The sequence below is a fragment of the Hakea prostrata genome, chromosome 3 (assembly GCF_041222555.1).
Source record: "Hakea prostrata isolate BN-2017 chromosome 3, UWA_Hpros_2, whole genome shotgun sequence".
NCBI classification, from domain to species: domain Eukaryota; kingdom Viridiplantae; phylum Streptophyta; class Magnoliopsida; order Proteales; family Proteaceae; genus Hakea; species Hakea prostrata.
In genome coordinates, this window is record NC_142602.1 from 15,770,438 (window position 1) to 15,783,064 (window position 12,627).

Sequence of the window (12,627 nt, forward strand, 5' to 3'; positions counted from 1 at the left end):
CCAATCTCATAAGTCAGACCTGATTTATAATTCAGTTTGGCCCTAAACTAATTCCTGAACCAGTTCTGGCCAAAAACCATTTAAACCCTGGTTTGACCTCAAGCTAAGGTTGGTTTTGATATTCATGGAAGAACTGGCCCTCATTCACTTGAGGCTACATCATCTTCAATTGGAAACTATGTTTTCCTAAGGATCACTTATTAGTGACTTTTCTGTGAAGAGGATCATGTGCACTGCAAGTCCTTAGAGGCTACCCCAATGTTTTTTGATTTGCACAAGTGCGTTGCATGGGTTGCACACACATTGCACATATAATTGTTTTTCTGCTTGTGTGCCATTTCATACAAAAAGTTATTCTCCAGTTTCGGAGAGACTTGGTGTGGACGCTTTTGCAAGCATTTCTTCAAGCAGCAGTGGAACATCATCTTCAGTTGGTGTCAATCCTCAGCTTTCTGTGCCACCTTCATCATCTTCTTTGTAAGTTTTTGCTCTAGTTATCTTATTAATAGTGCAGGTGCACAGTTCTCTTCATCCCCTGATATCATGGTTGTTAACATGGATCAAACAATTTCTTGATGATGTTTCTACTTTCTAGTGGATCTCCTCTCTTCTGGATTGGAGTGGGTGTCGGACTTTCAGCTTTATTTTCATGGGTGAGAAGTTTTAATGATCAGTTGTATTCCTTTGGTTCTATATCATTAATTATCTTTAGATGTAAAATTTTATCTCATTGCATCTATTGAATTTTGTCGCTTCTTTTGGGCTAATTTTAACAAATCGGAATGCTATGTACCAGGCTGCAGCAAACTTAAAGGTGAGTGTGATTATTCCTTTAACCTCGTAAGGTATGCATGTGTCCTGGTGAGTTTTATTGTCGATCCCTGAATTTTTTTGGTGTCCATCTGAGGATAGTTAACAGTTAGGATTTTTAACACAATTAATGATATTGCTTTCATTTGTAGCTTGTTGCCTCATATTTTTTTTAGAATCTTAAAGAGCACATCCTTTATTGTAGATACAAGCATTATTATATTCCATTTGTCATGTGCTATGAATTTTATGGCTCCATATCAGGAATGCTGCTTGATAGTTAAATAGTAAAAGAGCCATGGATATAAGGATTCAAAATTTAAATACTGTTGTCCTCATGCTCATTGGAACAGACAACATGAAGATCTCCCAAAGACTATCTATTTGCATTGATATCCACCTTCTAATCAAGGTTTGAACTTTCAGATTTCAACCCCCTTTTGATTTTCTATCTAAACCGAGATACTGCAGTGACATTTTGGTCTATTTTGCAATTGTTGGTCCATTCAAGTTTTTCAACCCTGTGATTTCAGTGCTCATTGTTTTCTTCTTGTTATGAAATTTTGGTGATTTTGATCCTGAACTTTGAACCATACTGCAAATACACACTAATTTGACTAATAAAACCCACTTCCAGTTGTTTATATTTGATGATATTGTTATTGAGTCTTGAACAAGAATCCTCCATGTTGGATTCCACCCCTGCTAGAGGTCCTTCGAAACTCTCTACTCTACTCTCATTTCTTATGTCATATCTGAACCAAAATTTGCTTGGGGGGAAGAGCCTTTCTAATGCTTTCCCTTTATTGGCAGTCATATAATCTGTTGTAAACCACAATACTGCTATTTTCTTGAGGACAGCAAGGAAGGGTAAGAGAGAACAAGCCATGTAAAACACAGTGGTATCAGTTTCTGTGATGGTTGTTGTTTGGCAGGGCATTAAGCTGATTATATATTCTAGTTAAAAACGGTATTTATTTTCATCTCTATTGATTTTATTAGCAGAGTCATTTAGCATTTTTTGTTGTTTTTGTGGTGGCTTCTCAGGTTTAATTATTTTCACATTCCATACTTAATTGAAGCCTCCAAGAAATTATATGCTAAGCTCATTACTGTTAATGGTCTACTTGTTATTCATATGAAGTCACAATTCTTATAGTGCATCTCTTATTGCAAGTTTATTTTAACTTTGTTTGACTGGCAACTAGAGTTTATGTTCCTCTAGTTCAGTGCCATTATTATAAAAAACTGAGTTGCAATCTACGTTTTTTGGGCTAACTGTAGTTGGTTATTCTGTCAGAAATATGCTATGCAGCAAGCTTTCAAAACAATGATGGGTCAGATGTCCACAGATAATAACCAATTCAGCAATGCTGCCTACCCTCCAGGATCACCATTCCCATTTCCGACACCTACTGCATCAGCACCGGCTGCATCACCTTTCCCTGTTTCTTCCAAAGCTGCAGTTACTGTAGATCTCCCTGCAACTAAAGTAGAAGCAGTAGAAGAAAAAGAAGCCGTAGGTGACCCAGAAGTAAAGAAGGAATCCAAAAAATATGGTATTTGAGAATATTGCTAGCTGTGAAGTTATTGTTTAATTTTTATAGAGCTTTTTTTGATGATTTGAAATTTGTTAAATTTGCGTTTCTAAAAATAAAAATGTATTTTGTTCTTCTGATTACATTTGAAATTGCTTTCTGCTATTCAGTGTGCTTGTATGCTGCTGTTGATTGACATTTTCTACTGACAGTTGCAAATTTCTTTTGTCTGGTTTTGATGTCCAGCTCCTGAAGCTAATAGTTTGGAAGATATTATACTATTATTGTAGTTGAACCTCTGCTAGAGGCAGCATATGGATAAAATATTGTTTTTGCAGTTGTCTCTGGTTCTGCAAATTTTACCCTAACTAGTTACCAACCATCCAAACAAATGTTCAATTGTGTAGTCTGGGCACAATCATGTATGTAAATTAATGATTTAAATCAGTTGCTTATTGGTATAATTATTTGTTTATAAAATTTTAAACATTTAAGTAACTTTAATTGTAATTGTGATTAGTGAAGAGTCATCAAAGTAGTTGCGTTGGTTACAAAAGAAAAAAAAAATGCTGTTACTCTATATTTCTTCTCTTTTGAACCATTGATGTAGGCACCAAATTCCCCACTGGCCGAAACCCTGATTTGAGCCCCAAGGTCCAATCAAGATGGCGCAACTAGGAGCTGACTGAACCCCTTTAGGGGCAATTTGGTCATTTCCCTCTCTTAGTTAATTATTTTAATTTTTGGAGTTCAAATCTGTTTTGAATTCCTTGTTTGAGTCAGTTAGGTGAGTTCTAGTGCCACTGGGAATATATTTTAAATTAAGCTTCCTTTTGGATAATTAGGTCTTCTAATGCTTATACTGCAAGTGAAATTCTTTAATTTGTGTGGCTGTTGTTTACTTAGTTGTAAGGGGGATCCTAGTCTATAAAGGAAACCCCAGTTAAGTCAGTCTTTATTTCCTAGTTAGGGTCTTAAGTATTTCCCTCCTTGTGTAAGGCTATAAATAGCCACCTTACTCATTGTAAAGGCACATTGAATTGAATACAAAAATTTGAGTTGTGACGGCAATTCAGTCGTGGTTTATCGGGAGGGCCACAGTAGGTATTTTGAGGTCATCTTCTTCAAGCTTCTTCAAGTTCTTGAATCTTCTACAACAGTTCAACAATACCAACAATCTTTTTCCATCTCCAAATAAGTGAACATTATTCCCAACCCCATCCATAGCCTTCCATAGCCTTCCCTCTTCTTCTCCCATTTGGCCCACCTTTCTTTTTAATTTCTTGAATTTTTGAACTTTTCTTGAGACCCAAATTCCAAGGTCAGATCTACACCAATCTAATAATTGGGTCCATCCAAAACTTTAGGAGCCGCATCCGCCAACCCTAGTGACCTTAGATCCTAATTTAACCCTATTAAAATTGTTCGATTTCAGGGTATAATTATTTTCTTGAATTTTCGTATTGCCCAAGACCGCTAAAACAAGAACCTTGATCTCTCTCTTCCTATATTATCACCTACATTCCCTCCAAGTGTCAGCCTATTCTAACACGTATAACTAAAATTTTCCATCTTAAGGAATTTATCCCATATCTTCCATGGGATTGATTTGCATGTTCTCTTGACTATAAAACATTAACTTAACCGATCCCTTAGGAAATATTTTCTTCACAACCCTTATCACAAAGGAACCCCATATCCACTAAATTTCTAATCCTAGAAATATTGCCATCGGTCATATTATTTGGCCTAGCATTTATACCCACATCCCATTTTGGGTATTGTCTGGGTAATAACACTCTAATTTCTTTCAATAGAATCCCATAAGATTGCTGGTTCTCAGAGAGAGGATACTGTAGTGACCCAATTTTAGTCTTTGATATCAAACCCTAGAGTTTGGGTTACATCAACCATGATTTCTTTCTTCCTTTATTTCTCGGCTGTTTTCTCCCTTTTTGGGAGCCATAGTATTTAGCCAAATTGCAAATGTTAGGACAAGTAACTGTTTCGCAAGTTTGAGGCTCTTATATCATGCCATACGTTTCATAATAAGACGATAGGTTGTTTGCCATCTAAAGGTTTTCCCCATTCTCAATTATAAGATGAACTACAACAAACAATTATTGATTTTAAACCTCATGATTGTGATGTTTTTATTTTTTAATTATTTTTTCTCTGTCCCTGGGGAGTTGTCGAGCAGTCAAAAGAATTTAACCAATTTCTTTAAGCTTCTACTAAATTAAATGGCTATTAAAATATTGGGTCATGCTAATATTTTATTTACAACAACAACAACAATAGTAAGCCTTGTCCCAACTAAGTGGGGTCGGCTACATGGATTCTTGCCTTCCAATCAGTTTAGTTTGAGGCCATGCTAGAGACAAGGCCTAAGCTATGCATATCCTTTCTCACCACTTCTTTTAAAGGTTATCTTAGGTCTATCCCTAGCTCTTCTAGTTCATTCAATTTGGATTATATCACTTCTCCGTACAGGGGCATTAATAGGTCTTCGTTGAACATGGCCGTGCCACCTCAAACGACTTTTCCGAAGCTTATCACTTATGGGAGCAACTCCCAGACTAACTCTAATATGATTATTCCTTATCTAGTCCTTCCTAGTTTTGCCATTCATCCATTTTAGCATCCTCATTTCTGCTATATTGAATTTATCTATATGATTCTTTTTAACAGCTCAACACTCGCACCGTACATTATAGCTGGTTGAACGACGGTCCTATAGAATTTTCTTTTAAGTTTTAATGGAATACGTCGATTACACAAGACCTTGGACGCACCTCTTCACTTCATCCACCCTATTTTAATTATTTGGGAAACATCATCCTCTATATCACCTTGTTTGTTAAAGATTGAACCTAAGTACCTAAAAGAATCACTCTGAGGAATCTCCTTATCGTCAAGTTTCACCACTTCATTGTCTGCCTGATCATGACTAAAGTTACAAATTAGATATTTTGTCTTTGTTCTGCTTAATTTAAAGCCTCTTTCTTGATTCCAAAGCTGCTCTCCATGATTCTAACTTGGTATTAATCCCCACTTGAGTCTCATCTATTAGCACAATATCATTAGCAAAAAACATACACCAAAGGACCTCGTCTTGAATGTCTTTGGTTAATTTATCCATTACAAGTGCAAATAAATGTGGGCTTATAGTTGATCATTGATGTAGCCCAATTGTAATTGGGAATTCATTGCTTTGTCCCCCCACTATTCTTACACTTGTCACTGAACCATCATACATATCCCCCCACTATGCTAATATTTTATTTATAGTCTTTAAATCAGTAGCAAGGTGCAAGGTTCAATGGAACCCTTACATCATATAAACATACACAGCCACAGCCACAGGGAAATGGCAGTTTGGTTTCAAACCCTACATTTGGTAGTGTAGGATCTCAATTATGTACCTATGTACTTTCTTTGATATATTCAGTTGGCTGAAAAAAGAGATATTACTGAGATCTCAATTCTCAACTAGTTCTTGTACTATTTACCGAAGTTGATCTTTATCTTGTAAATTCACTTTAGGGTTTTGACAGCTTTTATATTTGTGTTGTATATTGCATATCTGTGTAGTCAAAAGGCTTATATTCCTTTAGTTTGAACCCAAGAACTCCTGCCTGAGTTAAAAGATTGGGTGCGTGCATAATCCTAGGTTTGGTTGCGATCCTAAGAAAGAAAAGGTTGGATGGTTGTTTGTAAAATGACTGGGTGATTTCCACCAAAGATAAGGCACTTGGCTTCTTCTGGTCCTGCCTCAGAAGACCACTTCCTTTTCTCTATGGAGTAGCTTTGGATTGACATGACTTTCTCAGGTAGCTCTCCTTGTGACAGCGCTGAGAAGCTTTATATTTTTGCATGGCTATCTCTCACCTTTTGATGGAGTGAATTCTTCAGAGACGGACCTCCAATTCTTGGTTGTTTCATATGATTTGTAAAGGCATCTTGTCCAATGCTAGCTCTAAGTTACTCTTGTTTATCCTTGTACGGTGCAAGATTCCCAAGGAACATCGACATTGTTGTCTGCTAGGGTTTACAGGCTTCTTTGACTTAGTCTCCGGACCCTTGTTTTAAAACATCAATGGCTATAATGGGGTGTATTTTTTTCTATAGCATTACAAAATTTACTAAGGAAGCACTATAATTGATGTCATTTATTAGTTTGTTGTTATCCTTTTCTTTTTTATATAACCAATTTAAATATTAGGCCTTGCTGTCGTATTTCAATGCATAGTTATCGGCAGAAAGTCAGCCATGGTGCTGGAGAGGGCCAAGAAACTAAGGCAACACCAACAGGGTGGTTAGGTGCCCAAGTAACTCTTGGACTCCTAGGCATGATAACTATGTTTTAATGTATTGTTCGCCCAAGTTGTTACTATATACCTCATAACTTAATCTAATTTTAAAACTACTACCTGTTGGAGATTCTGATTGCTCTTCTTTATGCAGCCTTTGTAGATGTTTCCCCAGATGAATTGGTACAAAAATCTCCATTTGAAAGCTCCGAAGAATCAGAAGAGATGAGTTCTTTCAAGGATGTTCAGTCTGCTGTGGAAGTAAGTTCTGGTAATTGAGTTATTCTGTAGGGACTTGAATGCTCTGATGGGAAATTCTAATGTAGTTTGTTTTGAATACTTCTTGAAGGCCCCTCTAAATGGTGCTTCTACCAAGCAGGACATGGGTGCTTTTAGTGAGCAACCTAAATCTACTAGTGAGTTAAGGCCCAACTATAACTGCTTTTTTCAGCATGGGCATGCATTTGGATTTTCATAGGAAGTTCTACATTGGACTAATTTCTGTATGCATATATGATCTTCAAATGTGACACTTATTCTGTATCCATGAGTCGTATCCTTTCCCTGGTCTTTATCTATAATATATATTATCCTTTCCAGGTAATATCTTATTGAAATTTTATGAATAGGGAGAGACAACTATCTAAAGAAACTTAAGTACATGTTTGTGGTTAGTAGCAGGAAAATAAGAAAATTAACAAAGTCTTGATACAGTAGGAGCAAAACCATAGTGAAGAGCAATCTGATTTCTGGGGAATAAACCCTCGTGGCTAGTAGATCAAAGAATGAAATAACTAACACCTTAGGAAGGTAGAGGTAGAAAACTAAATGGTGAAATTGATAAAAATGGGTGATCACTGCTCTTCTCCTTAAGTAGACTAGATTTTGGAGACTTGAATTGTGCCAACAGTGCATATGGAATGTTCTTTTATCTTGGTTCCTGTACGTGATCTAGCATTTGGATTGGCATGAATTGTTATATTTCCTTGCAACAGGTTGTATGACTTATTTGATAGCTGTGTTCTCAGGTCTACTTTGGTTTTTCAAAGTAGCATACTTTTCTTGTGTGGTCTTATTCCCCCCAACCCCTACTGTCTGTTTTGGACGTTTTGCTTTCTGAATAACATTTGCTTCCACATCCCAACTAAGTAATGCATTTATGAACAGAAGAATCAGGTCCTATGTTGTCAGTGGAAGCTTTAGAGAAAATGATGGACGATCCAACAGTGCAAAAGATGGTCTATCCGTAAGTAGCTTTGTAACATTTGTTTTTGTTCCAACTATATAGTTTTGTATTTTCTGATGCTTGTAGTTGTAGACCAATATGAATTTCCATAGCATGTATTGTAGGATGTGAAGTTATAATCCTTCCATTTGTATATTGTGTAGTACCAAATGATGTGTCAGTATGTGTTTTCCGTGTATATTCTTGCACGTTCATATTTCATGTGACGCCTAGACACTTATTTGAACACTACCCTGTATCTATTGAGTACAATCTAAAATCACTGTGGTCCAACTTTTCTTCGTCTCTTAGATTTCTTGTGCTCCCTTGACTCTTATCTAGCATGCATCATCATTCAATAGTGTTGCTATTAGTTTTAATTGCTATTGACTTACCTTTCTCTTGTATAATGTAGTTATATTTATCATACAAAGAGGCAAAGTATAAGAAGTTCTCTTCCATAGTGTAAGTATCAAGCAGTCCCACTGTTGGGGTGTCTTTCTTGGGAGGTTGAAAGATTCACATCTGCAGTTGCTCATTGTTAAATAGACCCAAGCTGATGAGTTGTTTAAAGACGTTCTATTAGTCATTCAGAGCTGGTGTTGGACTTAGAAATAAGGAAAAACTTTTGGCAACCTCCCTTTGAGGATATGTTCAAGCTCCATGATGGGTGCCTTAAATGTAGTAGTGACTTCAAGTAAGAGCGGCCCTACAGTAAGATTGATGATAGGTTGCAGCAGAAGTCCAAACACTTAATTGATTGAAAAATAAAAAAAATAATAAGAAGGTAGAAGAAGATGGGGGTACGAATGCAAAATTTCACCGTAATGTCTCAACTGAAACAATGATCTTGGCTATTGAAGTTTCAAATTTCTACCCGTTTTTCATTTTCTATTGAAATTTGAAACTGAGATATTTCAAATCTCTCACACTGCTATCTCAACATGTTGAAACAATGATCTTGGCTATCTCAGCCTCTCTTAGATTTTTGTGTGTGTGTGTGTGTGGGGGGGGGGGGGGGGTGTAGAAACAATGATCTTGGCTATCTCAGCCTGGGAACATCAAACTTCTCAGTGTCTCTTAGGATAGTGCATTGCGAAACAGTAATGTTCATTCAATTTTGGAGGCCTCTAAGGGCATTATAGTATATAAACTAAAGGCCCCCCCCCCCCCCCCCGCTTTTTTGTGCAAAAGAAAACTTTATAGGAAAAAATCAACAAAACTATTAGTTCATCAGAATAGTGCAGATACAACATTTTGTCGTTCTCCCTATTACATATCTTTAAAGGAATACTCCCAAACTTAACACCAGCATAGTTCCTAGCAATGAATAACAAAAACGGAATTAGAAACAATAAAACAGAAAGTGCTTGCCATGAATTTGCTTACAACCATAATATGAACTTCCGATAAATCTAGCTGCCACATGTCAAACTCCTAAAAGCAAAGTAGTAACAAACTATGGCAGCATTTTGATATAATCCTTCTCCACTTGATGGGTCCAGTGGATGTTCTAAGAAGCCTCACCACACAAGGCAAACATGGGCTATGACAGTGTTCATGTGACTATGTGAGCAATGTTCTGGTCTTTCCTTCTTCATATTTCAATCTGCATCAGTCTTCTTGGTAATTCAGGGCTCTGCAGGATTGGAGATGTGATATGATAATGGGATGGCAAGGTGGTTGAGCTTTTTCAGGGCTCATTTGTAATGGAGGTTCCATCAGTAGAAGAGGTAATAACTCAAGAAGGATTGGAATTGGGTTCTTGGTGAGCAGGGATGGGTGGATGCCATTGTGGAGGGATTTGTAGTAAATGTCATTAAATGTGTTTCTAATTTGTGGAAAATGTAGTACCAAAAAGTAAATTTGTGGAGACCGCCTTGGTGCTTTCTTCATCTGACCAATCCAATTTGGTAGCTTACATCCTGTTAATTTGAGAAAGAATAGGGTGAGGAATGAGGGAGAGGAGAGGATGGAAGCCACGACTTATTGTGGAGGCTCTGATTTTTCTTATCTGCACTCCTCAAAGTAACTTTACTATTTATAGGTTAATTTACAAGTCTATTCTATATAGGAAAGCATAAACCAATTTCAATTGGTATAAAACTCTTCATTCCTACCACTATTTCCTATCGAGAGTTAGCGCAAAGCACTAACTCTCAATGGACCAATCCTTTCCTAAATTGCCCTTTTCTAACACTCCCCCTCAAGCTGGAGCATATATATTACTCATGCCCAGCTTGTTACAAATATAGGTAACCCTTGTATTCCCTAGAGCTTTGGTGAACAAATCTGCGAGTTGTTCTCCAGTCCTCACATGCTTGGGGGATATTATGCCTTGTAGTAACTTCTCACGAACAAAGTGGCAATCTACTTCAATATGCTTGGTACGTTCATGAAAGACTGGATTTGATGCTATATGAACCGCAGCTTGATTATCACACCATAACTTCATTGGTGTGTTATCAATAATTCCTAATTCCTGGAGTAATTGTTTTATCCATTACCATCTCGCATGTTACCTGGGCCATAGCACGATACTCAGATTCTGTGCTTGATCTTGCTACCACAGTTTGTTTCTTACTCTTCCATGATACAAGATTTCCTCCAATGAATGTGCAGTAGCCTGTAGTTGATCTTCTATCAATAGGTGATCCAGCCCAATCCGCATCAGAGAATCCTTCTACATTTCTATGTCCATGATTAGTGTAAAGAAGCCCTTGTCCTGGTGCTTTCTTAAGATACCTCAGAATTTGTATAACTGCATCCCAGTGTGATGTTCGTGGGGCAGACAAAAATTGACTCACAACACTGATAGGAAAGGCAATGTCAGGTCTAGTCACAGTCAGATAATTCAGCTTCCCAACAAGCCTTTTGTACTTCTCTGGATCATCAAGAATGGTTCCATCTTCTGGCATTAACTTTAAGTTACATTCCATGGGAGTGTCTATGGGTTTTGATCCCAACATTCCTGTTTCAAAAAGCAAATCTAGTACATACTTCCGTTGAGATAAGAAGATGCCCTTTGTTGATTGGGCAACTTCAACTCCTAGAAAATACTTTAACTTGCCCAAGTCTTTGGTCTGAAATTTCTCTTGTAAATAGGTCTTTAACCTATCAATTCCTGAATTGTCATCTCCTGTAATGACAATATCATCAACATAAACTACAAGAAAGATCTTGCCTGCATCAGAGTTTTTAAAGAATACAGAGTGATCACTTTCACAACGAGTCATCCCAAATTCTATTACAACAGTAGTGAATCATCCAAACCATGCTCGAGGTGATTGCTTGAGACCATATAATGATTTGCGGAGGCGACAAACCTTATTCTTCTCCCCCTGAGCAACAAACCCAGGTGGTTGCAACAAACCCAGGTGGTTGCTCCATATACACTTTCTCATGTAAATCTCCATGAAGGAAGGCATTCTTCACATCCAACTGAAACAAGGGCCATTTGTATGTAGCGGCAAGAGAGATTAAAATACGGATGGAAGTAAGCTTGGCAACAGGCGAAAAAGTATCAACATAATCTATGCCATAAACTTGAGCATAGCCCTTGGCAACGAGACGAGCTTTCAGGCGAGCTAAAGAACCATCAGGATTAACTTTCACAGTGAATATCCACCTACAACCAATAAATTGTCTTTCCTGAGGGTAAAGGCACAAGATCCCAAGTTTGATTGTCTTATAAGGCTTGTAATTCTTCGTTCATTGCACTGACCCACCCAGGATTAGACAAGGCTTCAAGAACATTCTTAGGAATAGGATAAGTCTCGATAGTAGATAGAGCAATAGAGAACCCAGGTGATAAAGTAGAATATGAAATAAAGTTAGAGATGGGATGTTGAACACAAGAACGAGTACCCTTCCGAAGAGCAATGGGAATATCAAGGTCAGATTTGGCAGGAACGTCCGCAGGATCAACAGACGAAGTCAGCACAGAGGTAGAGTCCGTAGGTGCAGAGGGGGGAGCTGATGGTTTTGGCCGGCGCATGTACACTTTGGTGATGTCTGGCAGAGGTGGAGGGGAAGGAACTATACCCTGTGGAGACACACTTTGAAAAATACATAGATCATCATTTAGGTCAGTTAAACTATGAGAGTCAGTGGAAAAAGAAGTTGACTCAAAAAATGACACATCTGCAGTAACAAAATATCTTCGTAAGTCAGAAGAATAACAACAATATCCCTTTTGAGAGCGAGAGTACCCCACAAAAATACACTTCAGTGCATGAGGATCAAGTTTAGAGATCCTTGGGCAATGATTACGAATGTAACACACACAACCAAATACGCGAGGAGGTAAAGTAAATAAGGGAGATGAAGGAAATAAGATAGAATGAGGAATGCCACCTTTTAAGACAGATGAAGCCATCCTGTTAATAAGATAACAAGTAGTTGAAACTGCATCAGCCCAAAAGGATTTAGGAACCTTCATCTCAAATAAGAGAGAACGGGTGACCTCCAATAAGTGTCTATTTTTTCTATCTGCAACCCCATTTTGTTGAGGAGTGTCAACACATGAGGATTGGTGAAGAATCCCATTAGAAGCCATAAATTTACAAAAAGGATCAGAGAAATATTCTTTGGCATTATCACTACGAAAAGTACGAATAGGAACACCAAATTGAGTACGAATTTCAATAACAAAATTGCAAAATATGTCAAATAATTCTGAACGATTTTTCATTAAATAAAGCCAAGTGACTCTTGAAAAATCATCCACAAATGTAACAAA

General features: G+C 37.4%; 1 protein-coding gene across 2 annotated transcripts in view; it reads left to right on the forward strand.

Moving 5' to 3' along the window:
- Positions 1-12,627, forward strand: part of TIC40 (hydroxyproline-rich glycoprotein family protein) — a 45,913-nt gene that overhangs the window by 3,559 nt on the left and 29,727 nt on the right. The window contains exons 2-8 of one of the 2 annotated variants that reach the window (XM_089149418.1): positions 363-477; positions 596-653; positions 797-814; positions 2,111-2,369; positions 6,816-6,922; positions 7,011-7,077; positions 7,829-7,907. In XM_089149418.1, coding sequence (XP_089005544.1) covers positions 363-477; positions 596-653; positions 797-814; positions 2,111-2,369; positions 6,816-6,922; positions 7,011-7,077; positions 7,829-7,907 — 703 coding nt within the window. The remainder of the gene's footprint in view (positions 1-362; positions 478-595; positions 654-796; positions 815-2,110; positions 2,370-6,815; positions 6,923-7,010; positions 7,078-7,828; positions 7,908-12,627) is intronic. The other variant, XM_089149419.1, reaches the window with a different exon arrangement.